The following is a 20,421-nucleotide window of genomic DNA, read 5'->3' on the forward strand; positions in this document are numbered from 1 at the left end:
TTACACAAGTATCTGTACTTCTACTTAAATACAGAGTGGAAATGCCACCTCCGAGGATTAGTAACTATCCGACAATGACGGAGGATTATGAAAGCGAACGATGCGACTCTGGGCTTAATGAATCCGTTTCTCCACCTTCGTTAGCATTTGGGATCTGGCAAACGCTAATTCAGCATTTGGGCATCTGGTCCAAGCTGCTTCTATAAACAGAATATCACCTAATTTGATCTGCCAGGCAACCTGGCACGATGCGATCGACAGACCTCTTGGTGATGGGCCCTCCATCTGTGTGGACGGAAAGTAAGAAACTGCCAAGATGTGATGTTACATCACGTACGTCAGTAAGGTGATCCAATCAGCATGACACATTGGCGCACAAAAGATTCCCAGAAGCCTGATTAACGCTAATTGTGAGGGATAGAAACAAATAAATTTGCATTAAATTGCAAAATGAAGAAACAGCCCCCACCTGAGATTTGATTTTATATGCCTCAAAGACAATGTCGCAGGGGCAAAATTGGTGCCCAATTGGAGATCAAGATGAGATCAGTGATCGGCTTCATATGGCGGCTGAGATGTGGCGGAAAATATTAGTCAAAGGGAGAGTGCCTTAGTGTTTACCACGGTCCTAACATACAATGTTTCCACATACCGAATGTTGTGCAAATGTATCAGTTTGTGCAGCGTCATCAGAATGTGCGGTCATGTGGAACCCACGCTCAGTAACCGCCATAACTTAATGTTTACTTAATTAGGTGGTAGGTCACAGGTTGGGTCCTCGGGGGCTGCTATCTTGCACGTTTTCAAGATGTTTCCCTCCTCTACCACGACCTGATTCGAAACATGCAGGTTTCCGTCCCTCGGGGGGTAGAGTTTGACACCTGTGTGGTAGGCAGTAGGCTTAGCACGATCGGGATTTTGGGGCCGATCACTGATCAGCGAGTTCAAAAAAAATAATTTTAGAAACCCATAACTGAGCTGATCAGAACATGGTGCGATTTATCGATTTAAAAAACAACCCCCGATATTCGTGGGGGATAGGGATAGCGAATATTGCTCCGAGAAATGAAAGGGAGCATGCCAATTTACACAAGAGGCAAGCAAAAAGTGGAAAGAATGTAGGAAAGAAAGCATGTAAGAATGAAAGAATGTATTCAGATAAGAGACGAAAAATATGTTCTGCAGGGAGACTACATTCGATGAAATTATGTTGCTTACAATTTCTATGGGTAGGGATACACATGATACGCCAAAACGAGAGGACAGTGATCAACAGCTCAACTTTTTGTTGAAACATCAGAGAGTCTTTCCGTTTGCTCTCCAAGAAAACAACCAAGTCAAACCGACACTGTCAATATTGCATGTTTCCATACAAAAACAATGTGGGTCTTTCCAATAACAAGAGTAGCCAGAAAACATCAACAATATGAAATGAAGGTCCTCCCTGACATTTGCTCCGAGGGAAATACTTATCCCATCACTGATGAAACATTGCCTCATAGAAGAGCTAGCAAGAAAATTTGGGGTCCTCAAAGTTAGGTATGAAATTAGGCCCAAGTGGATCCAGATGCTTATCGGGTTTTTTTTTACATTGGCCCCAGTCTTTTCTAATCCCCCTCTTCCCCTCTCAGGTCACAGCTCATCACTCCATCACTCCACGTTTTTTGTTCCCCAGAGCGGTCGACATGGGCCGCGATTACTTTTGGTCTGGACGAAGTCAAGCCAAACACCCGACAGAAGGAGGTGAAAACCAGGAACAGCCTTTCGTGTTCAAAACCAAGCAGTGCGACTGTTTAAGCGTTTTCTGTGAAAATGTCAAACTTAGTATATGAAAGAAAAGTGGCAACAAGAGGGAACAAATCTACTCTTGGGCCACCAATCTGAGCCATTTTTGTAAGTAAGCCAGTTGACATTTGACTCAACAAACAAAATTATATATTTGAAATTCAAATTTTGGGTGGAACTCTAAACCAATATCGTATCAGTTCGGTTCCTGTCAAATGACTTTGAAGTTGTCTTTGCCAATGATCTGTCTTTGAGAGCGGAGTCTGTAATCCCCATTCAAGGGACGGCGGGAAAATATTTCAAAGAAGGTGACAATGGCAACTTTTTGTCGCATCATTCAAGAAGGGAAGGCATGGACGGGGGACGGGGGGTGAACTGTGTGCCCCAAGTGAATTATAGAGGATAATATCCATCATGAGACCATAAGTGGTCCACCCTGAGGGGGGCAGCAGTCCGAGCAAAGTAATGAACCTGAAGATGAAGATAAGGAGGTTCTGGAAACATTAGATGGACAGGCTTAAAGGTGAATATTAATATTGGGTCGCTGCTATGGCCTAAAATGGACAGCAAAAGGTACACGAGGACAATCTGATACAAGTGTATCCAACAATTTCATCATAAGAAGTACCTCCACAAAATATTCCCAAAAAAACAACGGAGCAACGGTGAAAAGAAAAAAAATGTACATTAATAGAATAAAGTCATTATTTTAAATGAGTCCTTAGGTGTCACTTTGAGTATGAGTGGTCATTTGTCTAGGTGTGCCCTCGGATTGCTGGCAACCAGTCCATGGTGTACAGGAAAACGCAATAGACAGCGAACAAAACCAGCAGAGGTATTGCCGTGGTTAAACTTCTTTTTATTTGAACACAATAACAACACAGAGCAGACAACAATACTCATAGGCATATATTCTTTCTCCTCTGCAAAAAACGACTGATATAACTGCAGCTTAGCTTCTATGGTCTTCTCCGTTTCATCATCAAATGTGTGTTGTATGTTTGTTTGCATTATACTTCCTCCAGTTGGTCAAGGCACACACGCATGCAAGCATGCAAAATGCCCATTGAATGTTGATGCACAAAGTGGTAAATTCACATCCTGATTGATTTGTGTTAAATTTTTAATGTATGTTCTATCTATTATTTTGTATATTGTAATATCGATATTATATTTAGAGTGCTATTTTTTGTTTAAAAAAAACACATAAAATATTTGTGTTTTTTGGGAGGCTGGAATGAATTAATAGCATTTGCATTCATTTCAACAGGGAAAGATGATTTGAGATAAGATTGACATGTACATCATGTCACCACGCAAATCATTTGAACCTTTGGTATGGTAATTTTGTAACAGATGCGTGAAGTACCTGCATAAGCATAACACAGTAGAATGGGATACAGACATACTTAATGTGGGTGGCCATTTGAATATTTTTTCTTGTTTAAATGGGCATCTGTAATATTTACGTTTGGCTCAGCTTTCATGGCAAATACACGCAAGCGCTGGCAATGTTTAATTGTCAGAATCAGACGTCTTGTCTTGAATCACGCGGTATATGATACTATTAAGCGCATGTGTTCACACGCATGCGGGCGCTCACACACACACACACACAAACACACACACACGCACGCACGCACGCACAAAGTAAAAGTGATGCGAGCGTCATGTTTACAGCCGCAATGTGAAACTCAATTACACAGCCAATTGAGCCAATGTGGCTGGCCGCTTGGCAGATTTGCATCATGTGTTCTTGATCCAAATAGGATTGCCGCTTATTTACGTAAACTAGGAAAAGTGTTTACATACACGCTCTAATGTGGTTGTAGATTTCAATTCAGAAATAAAACAGAATGTTTGGAAAAATGACATGCACTGTCAGAAAGCATTAGAGTAATAACAATGGGCATTTTGCTTTTTCTTTGGCTTTTTTGTGGCAGAGCAGCCTCCCCATGAGTGTATTGATATCCTGTAATACTTAAAATAAAGATGTTTTCCTTTTTTCTTTTAAAAAGGCTTTTTTCAACTTGAAAATTATACCTGATTTTCTGTTAAAATTAGCCATCCATTATCTGAACCACTTATCCTCACCAGGGTCGGTGGCATGGTCGTGGGTGTGACAGTTGGCTTCAGGCAGTAGGTGGGGTACACCCTCAACTGGTTGACAGCCAATCACAGGGCACACTAAGACAAACAACCATTCACACTCACAATTACACTTATGGACAATTTAAAGTGTTCCATTAACCTACCATGCATGTTTTGGGAATATGGAAGGAAACCTGAGTACCCGGAGAAAATGCACACTGGCACGGAGAGAATACGCAAACTCCACACAGGAAGGCCAGGGCCCAGAATCGAATGCATGATCTCTACTGTGATGCAGATGTGCGAACCAGTCATCCACTGTTCCACCTTGTTAAAATTATAGCAGGAAATAATATATAGAATACTGTTGGGCTGCCAGGATAGTCACTGGAGATGACTGCTGTAATAATTGCTTGTGATTAAAAGAAAAACTGAAATGATGAATAATTTTTAATAAATATTGTAACTTTTATTCCCAATGTACAGTATATTTTTAATAAACATTGGTACTCTCTCTTAATGTGTGTATATACTGCATAGATAGATAGATAGATATCTTTTTAAATAATTACAAGAATTACATGCAGAAAACTGTTAAGACAGTGAGGGATTGTCGTGATGGTAGAAGACATTGATGCTGTAATATTTATTATTCTAATAATAGTTGTGACTTACGTCTTGTCCAAAAAGGTCATAGAAACCGTTTAGCCCATTCAAAATAAAATACATAACTTTATAGCTTTTTAACAATCATTTGACTGAAAATTAACTTAAAATACACCCATAAGAGAGACTTAGCTAGATTCCACAAGCAACTTAATGAAGTACATTTTCGTCTCTGAGAGCGTTAAAAAAAAAAAACTCGCTCGCTGCTCCGCAGTCAGGAAGCTACATCATGTCAATCAACAAACCAACTCATTCGGCACGAGACCTCAAACAAACTGTGCGTCATCTTGCCGCTTTAACTCTCCAGAAATGAAACAAAACTCCACTTAAAACTTACCTAGGGCCGACGTGGCGTCCCGTCACTGTCTGCAAAGGTTCGGGAAATATATGGAAGAAAGTTACTAGGTCCGGCTGAAAAGATGTGACTTTGCGTGGAAGGGTTTGCCAGTCTCCAAGCCGCCCTCGTGCACGAGAATGTCACGTCATGTGTGCGCGTACCTGTACGTGCCTGCGCCTATTGCTGTGCGACAGTGCGAGCGTGCGCGCACTTTGTTGGGTTCACGTCCCTCTCCTCACGCGTGGTGCTGCATAATAATAATAGTAATGTAGGATAGTATAGTACAGTGTGTGGGTAATATCCACTTTTTGATATAACGCATAATTGTGCATTTATTTTACCACCTTCCAATCATGTATAAAAAGGAGTGAATTTTGGTAAAATATAGAATACATGATTGACATGTTTGGCATAATGTGAAATTGTTTTATCGTTGTGTAATGTAAAAGTAAAATGCAACATTTTCCGCCATGTTTCAACTGCAGATGGGGTGTTTATTTTTTCACAAATTGTTGGGGGATTACAGTCATTATATTAAACATTACCTGTTTCACCAGTTCATATTGAAATGCATGTATTAATAGGCATGTTGGTAGTAAAGAAAAGCAATAATCAACCAAAAAAAATGTGCATGACAGTATCGTGTAAAATAACAATACGAGTATATAAGTAACAATATGAGTAACAATATGGTATACATGGTTGTGTTTTGAATACCAGTCTATTTGAACAATAAACTAAATGTAGTATTTCAACTATCAGAAATTTTAGTGTTTCTGTTAACAATGACTGGAACAAAAAAAAAAAACACTTCTTTCCAAATAAATCATCATTGCCAAAAAAAAAAAGTTAGATTTTTAGTGTGTGTGCATGCTTTTTGCAAAGAGGCTTGTCTTTCTTGGAGAAGAACGTCTGACCCTCCAGAGTGGTGGAGCACACCTGTGTGTAAAAAAAAAAAAGACAATACAGTATAGAGCTGGGATGCCCAAACCTTTTGGACCAAAGATCTACTTTTCGATCAACTAACCTCATGGGATCTACCCTTACCGACACACACACACACACACACGCACACGTACATGCACACGCACACGCACACACACGCCATGATGAGAAACAGCCTGAAACTGAGGCATGCGATGCACTTTTGCAGCTTGTTAACTATCGTAGCTCACACGTACCGTTTTAAAGTGCTTCCCTGGGCCCTCCTAGGTTCCTATTCTTTGCCCGTGCTCTCGGTGAATTGTACACGAAGCAAACTCTGAATGAGAATAATGTCGATAAAAGATAGAGCGCAACAGCTCTGATCACAAGCTGCAATTGCAGACTGCTGAGCGCAAACAACTTCCGGTGACGTCATCACCCGCCACCATAAATTCAAGATTTACCTGCTTTATTTTATTTTTTAAATATTTATGTTGTGAAAAGGAGACTGATAGGATGATTATGGTGCAGCGTACATTAACACAAAAAATATATTACTAACATGTACAAAGACACACAAATGGTTGTTTGTTTTTTTTCTCCTCGACACTCTTCGGATCTACTTGGGACCTGTTTTAGATCTACCGGTAGATCAGGATCGACGTAATGGGCACCCCTGGTATAGAGAGTCCGAGGTGGGAAACCACGGAGATAAGTATGTTGAACAATCTGTTGCACTTACGGAGCACACAAAGCAGGTGTCATGCCACGGGTAGCCCAGCGCCTCCAGGAACTTGTCTCCCGCCTCGATGGGAAACTCACAGCCGTGGCAGCCCGTGCCAAACAATCTGTAGAAGTCTATGACAGACAACACACACAGTAAATTAAATAGCCGTACAAGCGTGCAATGTGACAAAAGCATATCGTCGGCCTATTACCATAATTGCCTCAAATCATTTTTATTTGACAGTTATTGCATCTTCTTCTTCTTCGCCTTTCGGCTTGCCCCTTTTCAGGGGTTGCCACAGGGAGTCATTAATTTCCATCTTTCCCTGTTCTCTGCATCCTCTACTCTGACTCCAACTACCTGCATGTCTTTCCTCACGGCATCCATGAATCTCCTCTTTGGCCTTCCTCTCTGTCTCCTTGTGTTTGTGAAAAAAAGAGTACAATGTATTTGCTAGAAATAGTGTGTTACAATGTGATACGCTGCAATGCGACCCTACACGATATTATATTACGGTAAGTTACATTGCAGTAAATTATACATGAAATAGATTACATTGTGACATATTACTGCTGACGTTATAGTTGCAATAGAGTATGCTAAGGTCAAGTAGGGCAATGGCAATTACAGCGCAACTTTCTTGATGGAGGTAAGAATGATTGGCGTGAAATAATTTTTAATTAATCATTTAATGTTCTATATATGTTCTATTCCACACAATTATGCCAGGGTTGCACTTTTATAATTAACCTGGAGTCGATTTTGAGTAAGTTTAGAGTTGAAGTGACTTAACTCCAGGTGAGTTCCAGGAAAATTAAACTTGGTTTTAGTGACATTTTTCAGGATTGCATTCCGAATCCACAAGCGGCTGAGACGGCACCTTATTGGCTTTTTTGACATTGGACAACATTTGACGCTTTTTGGGGTTAACTTCAGAACAGCGACAATGATCCGCAACGTTTAAAAAATAGAAATGATAGATGGTCTGCTTCCGTTGTTTCTTCGTCTCACCTTGCTCGCAGTAAGGTTCGCCATCCTCCAGGTGGAAGGTGTTATTTCGGATGGGCTGCTGACAGGAAGCACACAGGAAGCAGTGGACATGCCACGTCTGCTTGAGGGCATTGATCACTTCCTGGACACAAAAACAGGTTAGCTACAATAGAAACATCTTGTTTGTTTGTTTGTTTGTTTGTTTGTTTATTGAACATAAAACATATATACAGTAATAATTTGACAGAAAATAAGGTAGATAAAAAAAGAAAGAAATCAATCTTCATACAACACAGTTATTATGTTCAAGGGAGTAGGAAGAAGTAAAAAACTTATCTAGTCCTACCCCGTTATGTGATTGTATCTAATAAATCATTTTTATATCAATCAGAAAAGAAAAAAGTAAGAAGAAAGAAGTCTCCATTAAGGCTCATACTTTACCCTTAACCGTGATATTTTTACAACTTTTGGTTTGTATCGGGATTATATACTTCCACACCCTGACACTCTTGTGTCAATTTTCTCTTGTATTCATAATGGATATTTATATACCTTTCTCTATTTATCAACTTAGTTCTGATTTATCATTATATTTAATGTTTTGAATTTATCATTTTAACTCTGATTGATGTAGGTTGTTTGTACTATTTTTTTGAATTTGTTTTTGAACTCAGCAAGCGATTTACTCATTTTCAGGTCCGTTTCGAGATTATTCCACAGATTAACACCTTTGATAGATACACTTCTTTGCTTGATGTTTGTTCTTGTTTTGAGTTTTTTGAATAAGTTGGTACCTCTTAAATCATAGCTGCTTTCTCGAATTTCGAAAAACTTCTGAATGTTTTGGCAGAGCAGGTTATTGTGTGCTTTGTACATTAATTGGGCGGTTTTAAAGTCAACCAGGTCATAAAATTTCATCGTATTTAATTTGATAAATAGTGGATTTGTGGGTTCCGTATATTTTGATCTATTAATAATTCGAATTGCTTTTTTTTGTAGGTTGAGAATAGGGAGTGTGTTTGTTTTGCAGGCATTTCCCCATATTTCCACACAGTAGGTCATATATGGTAATAATAATGAAGTGTATAATGTGTACAAAGATCTCTTATTTAGCACTTCCTTGGTTTTGTAGAGGATCCCTACGGTTTTGGCTATTTTTCTTTTTACGTTATCGATATCTATACGTTATATATCTAGAAACATCTTCAAAAATTCCTGATTTGGAGAAACCCTATCAATAAAACTTTTTTTGTTTTGATAGTTGCTTTGGGGGTTTTTTTTTTTAATACCAAGGGGCCATTGTTGTGCTTGTCCAAAAAGTTAGTCTGGCGCCCTGATTGTGTACAACCACTACCATGTATTGGGAACTGAACTTATAATTTTATTATAATTTACTTAAGGTGACTTTTTGGCACAGTGCACCCATTGAATCATAATGTCACACTTGCACTATTACGACTAACTTAATGATCACACTTTTTTTTTCTCCTTCTTTTTCGTCCTCTGGGAGCTCATGACTCGGCTTAAAATAGCCATTCCCCACCTTGAAGAGTGTGAGAACACCACCGGAACAGAGAATCAATGGAAAAGTTGACGGGTCACACTAAATTGGGGGGGGGGGCTTAAGGGCAAGAGGGCGAAAAAACAGGTTAATAAGACGCCCTAAGCTGCTTGAAGATGTGTGAGAAATTGAGGGTTTTGAAGGGGATTGTCGGCCCTCAAGAGGTTTGGAACACGTGACGGATGAACATCAGTGAACTGCAGCGCGCACATATCTCGGCTTCCTGACATGTCGGGTTAAAAGTTACATTTGCAGCTTTCAAAGCCTCCAAAGCTTAATTCTGTCAACACAGAGAGAAGCCTGACTATAACTTGTGTCACTGTCCACAGTTTTATATCAAAAAAAAGCATTCAAATGTTTGTATTTGATACGGTGAGCTATTTATTATACGATACCATATGATATTATAGGATGAGTGACGGACTCAAAACATACTCCAAATATAACAGATTAAGATGTCCTGCAAAGTGCAACCCACTCACCCCCAGTATCTTGGCTTGGCAGCGGCTACATGTGGGCGCAAAAAAGTCTTCATAGCAGTGTTCGCAGTAAACGCGGCCTTGCTCTTCCACAAAGCCAATGTCAGCCAGTGACGTGCAGCAATGAACGCAATTGAATTCTTCTTTATGCCATGATTTGCCCATTGCCACCAAAAAAGGTCCCCTGAAACAACACCAACAAAAACAACAATATCGTATTCATATGCTGGCTTTAAAGTTGCATACCTTCAGTTTAGTAACATGTTATGCCACAACATGCTGTACCGCTCTGAGATCTACTCAACAAATACAGTATAAAAAGAGCAAGAAGAATGGGCAGAGAAGGTCCAGTAATAGTTGCTGTTCCCACTGCTAGAAATCCTGTTGCATGCTCTGTCTGTCGAGTTCCTGCTCTGTGTGTTAAAGTAGTAGGCGTTTAAAACTGGTAAATGCTGCAACATCGATGCTAATTTACATTAGCTCATCTATGGCATTTTACAACATAGTGCAGGGGTGTCAAACTCATTTTTGTCGTGGGCCACATTTTAGTGGAGGGCCGTTATGTCTGAAACCAAATGAAAAAAGTAAATAAAGGTTTATAAAGAAAATGCTTACAATATGTCTCTTATTTATTACATATGAGAATTTTAAATTTTGGTCGAGATTTTAGCAAGCATCATGGAAGTTGATATGTTTGATTTGCTTTCGCGGGCCACATCAAATGATGTGGCGGGCCAGATCTGGTCCCCGGGCCTTGAGTTTGACACCAGTGACATAGTGTATTCTTGAAGTAAGCTAATTTCATCTGATAAAATGTAATTGTTTTGGTGAACATTTGGCTGTTTAAATATGTCATCTCTAATCTTCTTTTGTTGTATGCTGTGCTTCTATATTTTCTATTAAAAAAAAAGAAAGAAATTTGAAAAGGCGGGTAGGTCTGAATTTTATCCCCCGTGATAAATGGGAGTCCACTGTCATGGGAAAATATTATAATTCCAAATGCGATCATTTTACCTTACCTGATGACCTTGTTGCAGTGGCCACACATGGGTGTGCGAGTCCCGGCAGGGTAGTGTTCTGCCATTTGCACCAGCGAATCCTCGTCTTTAGGGTGGGCCCGAGGCACAGGGCGGGCAGGGGCAGGACACATTGGCATGCTGCCATTGGACTTGACGCCAAAGGATGGTGTGATTAAACCACACTGTGGACTGACGCCTGTGGAGGATGAAGATGAATTCCTGTCTTTACTGTAATAAAGTTCCTTTTTTAGACAGTAACAATTTATCATCTCACTACTTCAACAATCATGTCAACATAATCGTCTACCACCACCTAGTGGCTAAAAGTGGAATTACATCCAAAAATAAACAACCCCTAAAATTGAGTTATAACTGGACAAAAAAAAAATCTGCAAAATAGCAAGACAGATAATCAGGAAAGGAGGGGGTTTAGTGTATTATATTTCCATTATTTACTAAGGGAAAAATGTATGCACGCGCGTGTGTGTGTGTGTGTGTGTTCATAGGCACGTGCGCGAATTGTTTGACATCTGCCCTCCCTGTCTGCGGACCACAGGTGTGGGCTAAGCGAGTTTACTTGAGTCACAACTATGGATTTTCCACATCAGTCATTGAAAAGACACACACATACACACATGCGCACGCACACGTACACACACACATTAACAAACATAGCAGCAACAAGACAAGACTCTTGCAGTTAAAATATTCAGAAGACACACCTGTCTAAACATGTACACTGTGGCCACAACATGGTAGATGGACACAGTTACGGTAAATAATCGAGGCTTTGTGCTGTCATACACACACACACGCTCACACACTCGCATGGACGCATACACGTGTATTACCTTGAGTTGTTGCGGGTGATTTGATCATGGTCTTGACAGTAGCCGACTCGTGGCTGCTGGGCTCAGGCTCTTCACTGTGTATAGCAAAGTAAGCCATTGGTTTATAATTGTACATGAAATCAACATTCAAATGTATTTGATATTTGATACAGAGCAAATATCCATCCGTGTTATTTTATTTTACCGGTATTTTACGTTTGTTGTACAGTGGAATCACCGTGTTTGAAATGAATGGGGAAAAAAATGTATGTCAATAAAATGTTGCGAACAGCATGTACTCGTCTCAACTGGTTCGTGACACCAAAAAGTTTGCGGGGCCACCGTTCTAGGTTACTGTCCTCCTTTCCTAAAATAAAGCAGTATTCTATCAAACATTTGCACATTAAATCAGAATAATCTGAATGTGGAATGTGTCACTTTTTTATGCTGGCACATACACTCTCTCTTGGCTGCCATTGTTGGAATACAAGCAAGACACCGTCAAGACCACCTACCCGCTGACAGAGCAGAGATAAATATGGTCCTGCCCAAAACAACACAGCACTCCATTCCACACAGTCAGCTTCCTTCTTGGAATGGATTTCACTGCACAGCCGACAGCCTTGTGATAATAGCCCGTAAGAATATAACATAACACGCATATTCTGAACCAGAGCCACAATATCAAGTGGAAGGAGTCAAGTGAGAGTCACTGCGTATAGTGCTGACAAGCATCGAGTCCAGATGTGGTGCAGACAGATGGTAGACTACCAGCGCAAACAACTCATGATGGTTCCCTCCCATCTGCTTCAATTCATTCACCTGGGATGATTATTAAGTTACAGTGTGATACAGGCAGAGGTGGGGGGAGTTGAGTGACCAGTTTTAGAACTTGCCTTGCTCAAACTTACAAAACACATGAATATGATTTGGTTTTCATGAGACTCAAATTGATGACTTAATTTGACTTGAGCTACGGTGTGAATTGACAGGTCTCAACTCAACTCAATTGACATCTGAATCTGAATCTTCAATATCGTGGGCTTTGGATTTGAAAAATTCAGGTCTTGTGTTGTGTGTGCTGGAAAGCTGGCAACTCACCATTCTGCTACGAGGCAGAGCGCAGAAGCCACCTCAATGAAACAAGTCTCATGGAGGGTGATCCAAAGATGATTCAAGAATTATGTTTTGATGAAATCTTGACAGGGAATGGCACCATACAAAGTGTGCAACTCAAAGACGGGACACAACATCTACCTCTACCTACGATGAAATCCACACACCCTGGTTAGCTACGTCAGCGTCACATTTTAGCTCACCAATAGCTGGTCCTACATTAACTTGAGTTGATGTCAGCTATGTACTGTTTGAGAAGACAATAAACTACGGTGACTGGAAAATCGAAACACTGCCATTACAAAGTGTGATTGTGAATGTGTTTGCAAAGACATATGGGCCTATACTGTACATAGACACCGCCTTGTGCGGGTTACGGAGCTGCGTCCCGCCATATTTTACTCGGAAATGGAAAGAAGGAATGACACATAACTGGAAAAATCTCACTTTCTACCTTATACTACTACTACTACTACTGCTATTATTATTGTTATTATTATTATTATTATTACAGGATTTCTTTAAAAACAAAGCCTTTAGTAGTAGCGTGTGTTTCCATGTACTGTATGTGCTCACAAGGGGCAGCTGAGAAGCTTGGGTGGGCCAAGAATGTCCTTTGTACACACACACACACACACACACACACACACACACACGTGGATCACACTCAAATGGTAGACTTGAGGCCGCTGCCAATTTGGATTATTGCCCCCACTCTGATCAAGCCTGGCTGTTCTCACATGAGACACGTTATGGCAACTGCTGCCATGACGGCACTCTATGTGGTGACAGAGTCTTCAAGGGGACATATTATGGAAAATGGATTTTTTAAAGTTTGTATGCAAATAGTTTGGTCTGTCGAGCGCCTGCCCACCTATCGAGTGTCAAATAACACAAGCAAGTCAACCTTTTGTGAGCTACATATTTTTGACAATGTGTCTGTGAGTGCTCCATTCGGGACTTCCACCGAACTACAATACAATTTGCAAAATAGCCACCCATTACTGAGTTTCTCCACCTATAACATGATCAGCAAATATGGGTGAAGATTTAAAGCACCTTTCAAGTGATGGGCACCTTATTACTAGACTGTCTGAAATACTGCTGCTGAAGGCAGACATTTCAGAAATCATACTATTTGCCTCCAAACTGTTAAAAAGTAACATTTTCAATTTTTTATTTGAGCTTACCGTGTTAGCTATTTTGTTTGTAACACTGGAGTTAATGAAACAATATAAAACCCTGATATAAAATGATTTCGGGAGCCAGTGGAGCATCCACAATATATTGCTTCTTTTCTGTTATTTTTACATATCAAAATGCAGAAATCAAATTCATCGATTTTGAAGGCGACTCGGTATACACACAAACAGTATATAAGTAAAAAAAAGGACTTTGTTTGCATCGATTGCAGATAATCTGCCTCGAGACAGGGCAGACTTAATCCAGTTTAAAGAGACTATCAGGCTCTGGAGGCTATAACCCCCCCCCCGCCCCCAAAAGGACGTTTTTTTTGGGGGGGGGGTGGAACACATCATGGCGTTTCAATACAAGTGAATTGAGTCACAAGTTTGGTGGTACGTCAAGGTACCACTGTGCAGTAAAGATTTGAAATGTTAATACAGACAAGATGTTACTGTCCTACTTTAAGTATAAACAGAAATTGCTGCCTCATTCATTTCAGGGCTTTGGGTGTCGGCATAGTTTCAGAGCAGCAAATGCGTTCCCATTACCTTGGCACCAGAAGACGGTCCATATGTCCCCAGAGACAACTTTTAACACTCTGCGGTTGGCGTGAAAGGAGCTTTTGGCAGTGTCTCACAGAGATCACTCACTGGCTTCTCGACACAACTGTACGCCATTAAAGAATGGAGCGTGTGTGCATGTGATCACTGCCTTGTCTACATTTTGTTCTGTTAATGTGAAGGAGTGAGGGTTGAATGTGATCCAAAGATTACGAGAGTGTTAAATGATAGACCATCTGCTGTGTGCCCAAGTGAGCATCAGAAATGTTAATGAACCATTTGTTGGCTGTTCAAACAAAAGCCATACATTTTATGAGTAGCACTGGACCTACAGAGAATGAGAATAGGGCATAGTATACTTGGTGGACAATTTCGGGTCACTCTCTTTAGCCTTTGCCCGAGGCTGAACATGAAGCACAAAATTCATCAATTTATCTTCTATAGGGCTTGTACTCATGTGATGGATTGGCCAAGCACATCTCCAAATCTAAACCCTATTGAACAACCGTATGGCATCCTCAAACCAAAGGTGGAGAATGAAGGAGATGGTGTCTCACTTTCGCTAGCTCCGTGCCACACAAACGATTGAAATTTAGAGCTCAGTGTGGACATTTTCACTAAGCAGTGAACGTTTCAGACCATTCACGGCTGTTTATTGAGTTGTTTTGAGGGGAAAGTAAATTTACACTGCTATACAAGCTGTCCACTGACTTTTATAACAAAGTGTCATTTCTTTGATGCTGTCCAATGAGAAGACAGCATAAAATGTTTGCAAAAATGTGAGGGCTTTGCTCACTTTTAGGAGCGACAGTACTTGGACATTTAAGAGTCTTCAATGAACCAAATATTCATTTTTTAAAACTAGTATTACCTTTAATGTGTGTGTGTGTGCGTGTGTGTGCGTGTGCGTGTGCGTGTGTGTGTGTGTGATTTAGATTTGTTCTTGGTTTTACTGTTCGGTGCTTTGAGTTGAGTTGAGTGTTTGTATTCCAGAGAAAACACAAACGCCACATAAGAGTGGAGATTTGAAACCAGTACCTCTCAATAGTGAGGTAGACATGCTAACCACAAACATGTTAGTCAACTTCAAGTGGCATTACCGTCTTCAACTTAGACAGAAAGACAACTCTTTCACTACGGAAAACTGGGGTTTCCGTTCACATATGTGAAATCACAAAAGTTATGCCAATTTTGAGCTTGGGTCACTCGATGTTTTGAATCGGAAGTTGAGACAAAATATGTGTCGGAAAGGTAGCAGATACCAGTCCGATAGTTGACATCAACAAATAACCTGTTGTGAACTCAAATGCATCATTGTATTATTTATTGTGTTACAACTTAAGAGGCCAAATGTTACTATTATCTTTGGAGGTTGAGATCGCCACCATAAACTGCTTTCCCCGCTTCGGCGCGAGGGGATTTTATTTGCTTTGAGTTAGTGCTTCCCTCAAGTGGTCGTAAAGTGGAACTGCCAGAATGGAGCTGAACAGTCAATTGCACACGCAAGGTCAAGGATGGAGCAACTGGCGGGACCTTGACCAGTCTGAGTGGCCTCTCGATGAATCTGTCTATAAATTATTGCAAAATCACAACGTTATTTATTACACATGACAATTTGACACTTCGGTACAGATTTTAACAAGAATCATGGAAGTTGACACCCATGATTTGATAAAATGACATGGCGGGCCGGATCTGGCCGACGGGTCTTGAGTTTGACCCCTGTAAAATAAGGACTGTTAGCAGATTAGGTGGCGAATGAGAAAAGAAGTAATGCCAAACTGAGGAAAAAAATGACAGAAGACAGAACATGAACAAGGAGTATATGTAGCAGGTTTATTAGCTGTAAGATATAATACCTTTTTGACACCACCTCAAATTTGAGAAGAGGACACCAGCAAGGTCAAGTAAACATAAACAGGAGGAATATATTTTACAAAGCGAGGGCCATTTTTAAAGCGGTTTGTATTAGGAGAACATTCATACAGTCACAGCGCTTTATCGTCAAGCCGAAAACAATCCGGACATTTCTACTTCCATTGTCATCCTTTTTTTTTTTTTAGACCATTCAAAGCGTCTTAAAGCACCATTTTGGACTCCCACATCCAGGCACATGCACTTATATAGACATCCTTAAAAACGAATCACTACTCTCATCTCCAACCAGCTTGTTTAGACAAAAGTATGAAGACTGTGTCGCCTCCCAGCTCTTCAGAGCGTAAAGGTCCTGCGACGACAACAAACGGACAAGTCGAAAGTCCTCTGCAAATTGACCAGAGAGAAGACGAGGCGCGGCAAGTACATGAGTAGGCTACACTGTAAACAAAACTTTTTTTTTCTTTTTGCCGTTGGAAAAACCTTTAAAATATAAATTACTGGCATTGAGGGCAACAATGTTAATAACCGCATCAAAGCAAGCAAGTCGTTTTTACTTATAGCTTGAAGTTGTCGTCCAAAGCAAGGGGACAACCGTGGTGTCCACTCTTATTTCTTGATTGTGAAACGCAAAAAAAAAGACAATTTCCACACAGCAAAACTTTTATTTAAAACGTCTTAAAAGGTTATTGAAGTTCATTGCCTTGAAATTTTGAGTTCACCCAATCTTTTTTTTTTTTTTTACAGTGTAGTGGGTAGTCAACTTCAAGCATTAAAGGTCGATGCCAAACAGTTAAGTTGACTCAGAGTCGTGAAGTCGTCTCACTGAGTAGACGACGAATCGGTTCAACTCCTAGTATGTACTACAGCACTCATTCCACTTATCTGCACTCCTACTTTCTACTTCGCCGTCAAGCTGCTACGGCAGTCAATCACACTCGCGTACACATACACACACATATACAGTATATCCATATATATACGTATATACACAGGTCTACTGGACATTGAGGGTGCGAGCGGACACGTCATGGTGCCAGTCCCTCAGCTCGGTGTACTTTGGGCCGATCACCAACCGTGTAGTGGATTTGTTCACTCTGCCATCCAGGACAGAAGAGAACAAGGGTTTCAAGATAACGAAGCCTGGGATGATGACAACCGAAACACGGCACAGCACAAGAGGGGCTCGGATGCAGTGAAGACAGGTAGTGTTGTTAGAGGAAGCAACACTAGTTAAATGGGACATATTGCGGGGAAAAAAATACACTTTTTAACGGCTTGCATATAAATGCAGTGGAGCCTTGCTTCACAAATGTCCAAAAAATAGAAATGAAGGTAGTATACAGGTAATGCGCTGACTTTTGGGCAATGAGAGCGTCGGTTGTAAATATACTTAACACACAAATACAAAATAAGAAGACTCGCAAGTAGCCACAACCTGACTGGAGCGACTGCGTTACTCACTCGGCCACAGCCCTTTAAGGCACACATCAACAGACGAATACTGCAGTACATACAGGAATAATACTTCAGAATATAGGTTATCTATTGTATTTATTTATTTTATTGTATTATGTTTCATCAGCTTTTTATACACTAAATTAGGAAATAACTTGGGCGTGACCGATTCATTGGTCAGTTGATTTAAATCTCATTCAAAATAGGCCCAAAAAAATAAATAAATAAAATTCTGCCAATTTTTGCCAATTATATTTTATATCAGATTGGGGTTTTTTTTGTTACATTTATCAGTTACAACGTAAGACAAACAAAATTACATTCAAAGTCAGCAAAAAAAATGCTGAGTTTGTTTGATTTTTTCCTCTCTTTTGAAAACTACAAAAGGCCAAAATGTTCTGCCTGTAATTCATGTCTTTATTTTAAACGTTAAAGGACCCCAAGACGTTAATTTATTCATTTTATATGTATAAAATTAATTAAGTTGGTTAATGGAATTACATTCTGCCAAATACCAGACTCTGTATTGGCCTAAAAAAAAGATCGTTCGGGCCCTAGATTTGCACAAAGCTGCATTGACTTTTGCTGCGGATATTTTTAAACAGCACATACGCGGTCACTCAGTGAAGTTGTTGATGGAGTGGCGGTGGGAGATATACACGATACGTCTATGTGCCGGATACACACAAAATAGCAGTAGCGTGCCGTCAGGTCTCCAAGGCCTTCTCTGAAGACCTAAACATTATCAAAAATACTGAACCCAGTTGCATTTGTAACGGGATAGTTTTATATAAGGTAACATCAACCGTGGATCACTTGCAAGACACATTCTTGATTGCATTCCTATTAAAACTTGGCGTTAACATTAACATGGGGGAGGGAAAAAATCATATTTCTTCTTTAATATTCAACATGTCCCTGCGTTAAACATACAAAAGGCAAAGCAATCACGTGCGGGACAACACTGCAGTTCACCAACACGATGCCAGGTTAAGATGTCATGCGGCTCACAACAAGGCTTTCAACACCGAAAAATGTCACAACCTAATCGGCAGCCATCCATGAGAAAACACGCCATGCCTCTACTTGTAATGCAACAACATTCCACGTCAACCACTAGAATAAACTACCGGTATTCAAAACTGATCTCATATGAGTAAAGGGCCAGTATTTCCAATGTGCTACTTGTGCAACTTTAGTTGTGGACTTTCCACTCAATTTGTTTTCACTTATTTTGTAGCAACCAATATACTGTATCATTAAAAAAAAAAAAAAAAAGATGACAAGAGTTGGAGATGTAGATGTAAAATTTAGTATATGTGTGACAAAAACCCCAAGCTTTAGTCATCAGTTGTCAGTAATGTTCAAAGGCAAGCAACTTACTTTGTCTTTTTGGCTGTGTCTGCTTCTTCTGCTTGAGCTTGAGCTACAAAAGGAAGAAAAAAAATTGTAGTACAATGATGATTGATATTATTATCATGACTATTACTATTATTTCTATTAGTAGTAGTAGTAGTAGTAGAAAAAGTAAGTACATGTAATAGGGGTAGTAAAAATTGTATTACTACCGGTACTATGAAAATGATGAAGTATTTTTATTATTAGTAGTAGTAGGTTGGCCCAGTGTCAAGTGGTTAGTGCGTCAATTAGTGCAAGGTTAGATTCCACCTCTGACATTGCTGTGTGGAGTTTGCATGTTCTCCCCGTGCCTGTGTGGGTTTTCTCCGGGTACTCTGGTTTCCTCCCACATTCCAAAAACATGCATTGCAGGCTGATTGAACACTCCAAATTGTCCCTAGGTGTGAGTGTGAGCGCGGATGGGTGTTCGTCTGTGTGTGCCCTGTGATTGGCTGGCAACCGGTTCAGGGCGTCCCCTGCCTACTGCCTGAAGACAGCTGACATAGGCTCCAGCACATACAGTAATGACACTTTTTTAAACCAGTGTATTTCTTCATATGAGCTTTTATTATGTTTGATTTTGTTTTTAAACATTACTGGGTACATTTGTTGTTGTTGTTGTTGTTGTTTATTGAACATGAAACATATACAGTAATAGTTTGACAGAAAATAAGGTAGATAAAATAGTAAAAAGAAAGAAATCAGTCTTCATTCAACACAGTTATTATGTTCAAGGGAGTAGGAAGAAGTAAAAAACGTATCTAGTCCTACCCCGTTATGTGTTTATATCTAATAAATCATTTTTATATCAATCAGAAAAGAAAAAAGTAAGAAGAAAGAAGTCTCCATTAAGGCTCATACTTTACCCTTAACCGTGATATTTTAACAACTTTTGGTTTGTATCGGGATTATATAAATCCACACCCTGGCACTCTTGTGTCAATTTTCTCTAGTATTCATAATGGATATTTCAATACCTTTCTCTATTTATCAACTTAGTTCTGATTTATCATTATATTTAATGTTTAGAATTTATCATTCTAACTCTGATTGATGTAGGTTGTTTTACTATTTTTTTAAATTAGTTTTTGAACTCAGCAAGCGATTTACTCATTTTCAGGTCCATTTCTTTGTTACAAACGCATGTGGATACCATTTACCGGTATTTTCATTCCAACGAAGGAAGATTGATTTTAGAAACTCCTAAATCAAATGACCAACTCTTACGTACAGTTCTCGGTGCCCGTAATCTGAGCCAGAATCCTGAAGGATCTGGACTGGGTGGTCCCGGTGCGCGGGCGCCAGTCCTCCGTGTCCTCCATGATGCGCTTCCGGCTGGCACCAGCATGAGTGGGCACGTGGTAGAATTGGATGTCCGTGTCAACGATGTGTCTGCGGGGAGGTCTGCGGGGAGTGCAAA

At 40.0% G+C, this 20,421-nt stretch overlaps 2 protein-coding genes across 6 annotated transcripts in view; both read right to left on the reverse strand.

The window, feature by feature from the left end:
* bmpr1ba (bone morphogenetic protein receptor, type IBa) overlaps positions 1-5,003 on the reverse strand; it is a 52,525-nt gene extending 47,522 nt beyond the window's left edge. For both annotated transcript variants that reach the window (XM_086111211.1, XM_086111210.1), the window contains exon 1: positions 4,880-5,003. The gene's annotated coding sequence lies outside the window, so the exon portion shown is untranslated. The remainder of the gene's footprint in view (positions 1-4,879) is intronic.
* A 362-nt stretch (positions 5,004-5,365) lies between these two features.
* Positions 5,366-20,421, reverse strand: part of pdlim5a (PDZ and LIM domain 5a) — a 39,804-nt gene continuing 24,748 nt past the window's right edge. For all 4 annotated transcript variants that reach the window (XM_086112197.1, XM_086112200.1, XM_086112198.1 and 1 more), the window contains 8 exons: positions 20,233-20,405; positions 18,987-19,029; positions 11,431-11,504; positions 10,580-10,775; positions 9,564-9,744; positions 7,542-7,662; positions 6,546-6,661; positions 5,366-5,818 (listed from right to left, as the gene is read on the reverse strand). In XM_086112197.1, coding sequence (XP_085968323.1) covers positions 5,729-5,818; positions 6,546-6,661; positions 7,542-7,662; positions 9,564-9,744; positions 10,580-10,775; positions 11,431-11,504; positions 18,987-19,029; positions 20,233-20,405 — 994 coding nt within the window. In that variant the 3' untranslated portion in view covers positions 5,366-5,728. The remainder of the gene's footprint in view (positions 5,819-6,545; positions 6,662-7,541; positions 7,663-9,563; positions 9,745-10,579; positions 10,776-11,430; positions 11,505-18,986; positions 19,030-20,232; positions 20,406-20,421) is intronic.

Source organism: Hippocampus guttulatus, chromosome 5 (genome assembly GCF_054856545.1).
Source record: "Hippocampus guttulatus isolate MCC_2025c chromosome 5, RoL_Hgut_1.0, whole genome shotgun sequence".
Taxonomy (NCBI): Eukaryota; Metazoa; Chordata; class Actinopteri; order Syngnathiformes; family Syngnathidae; genus Hippocampus; species Hippocampus guttulatus.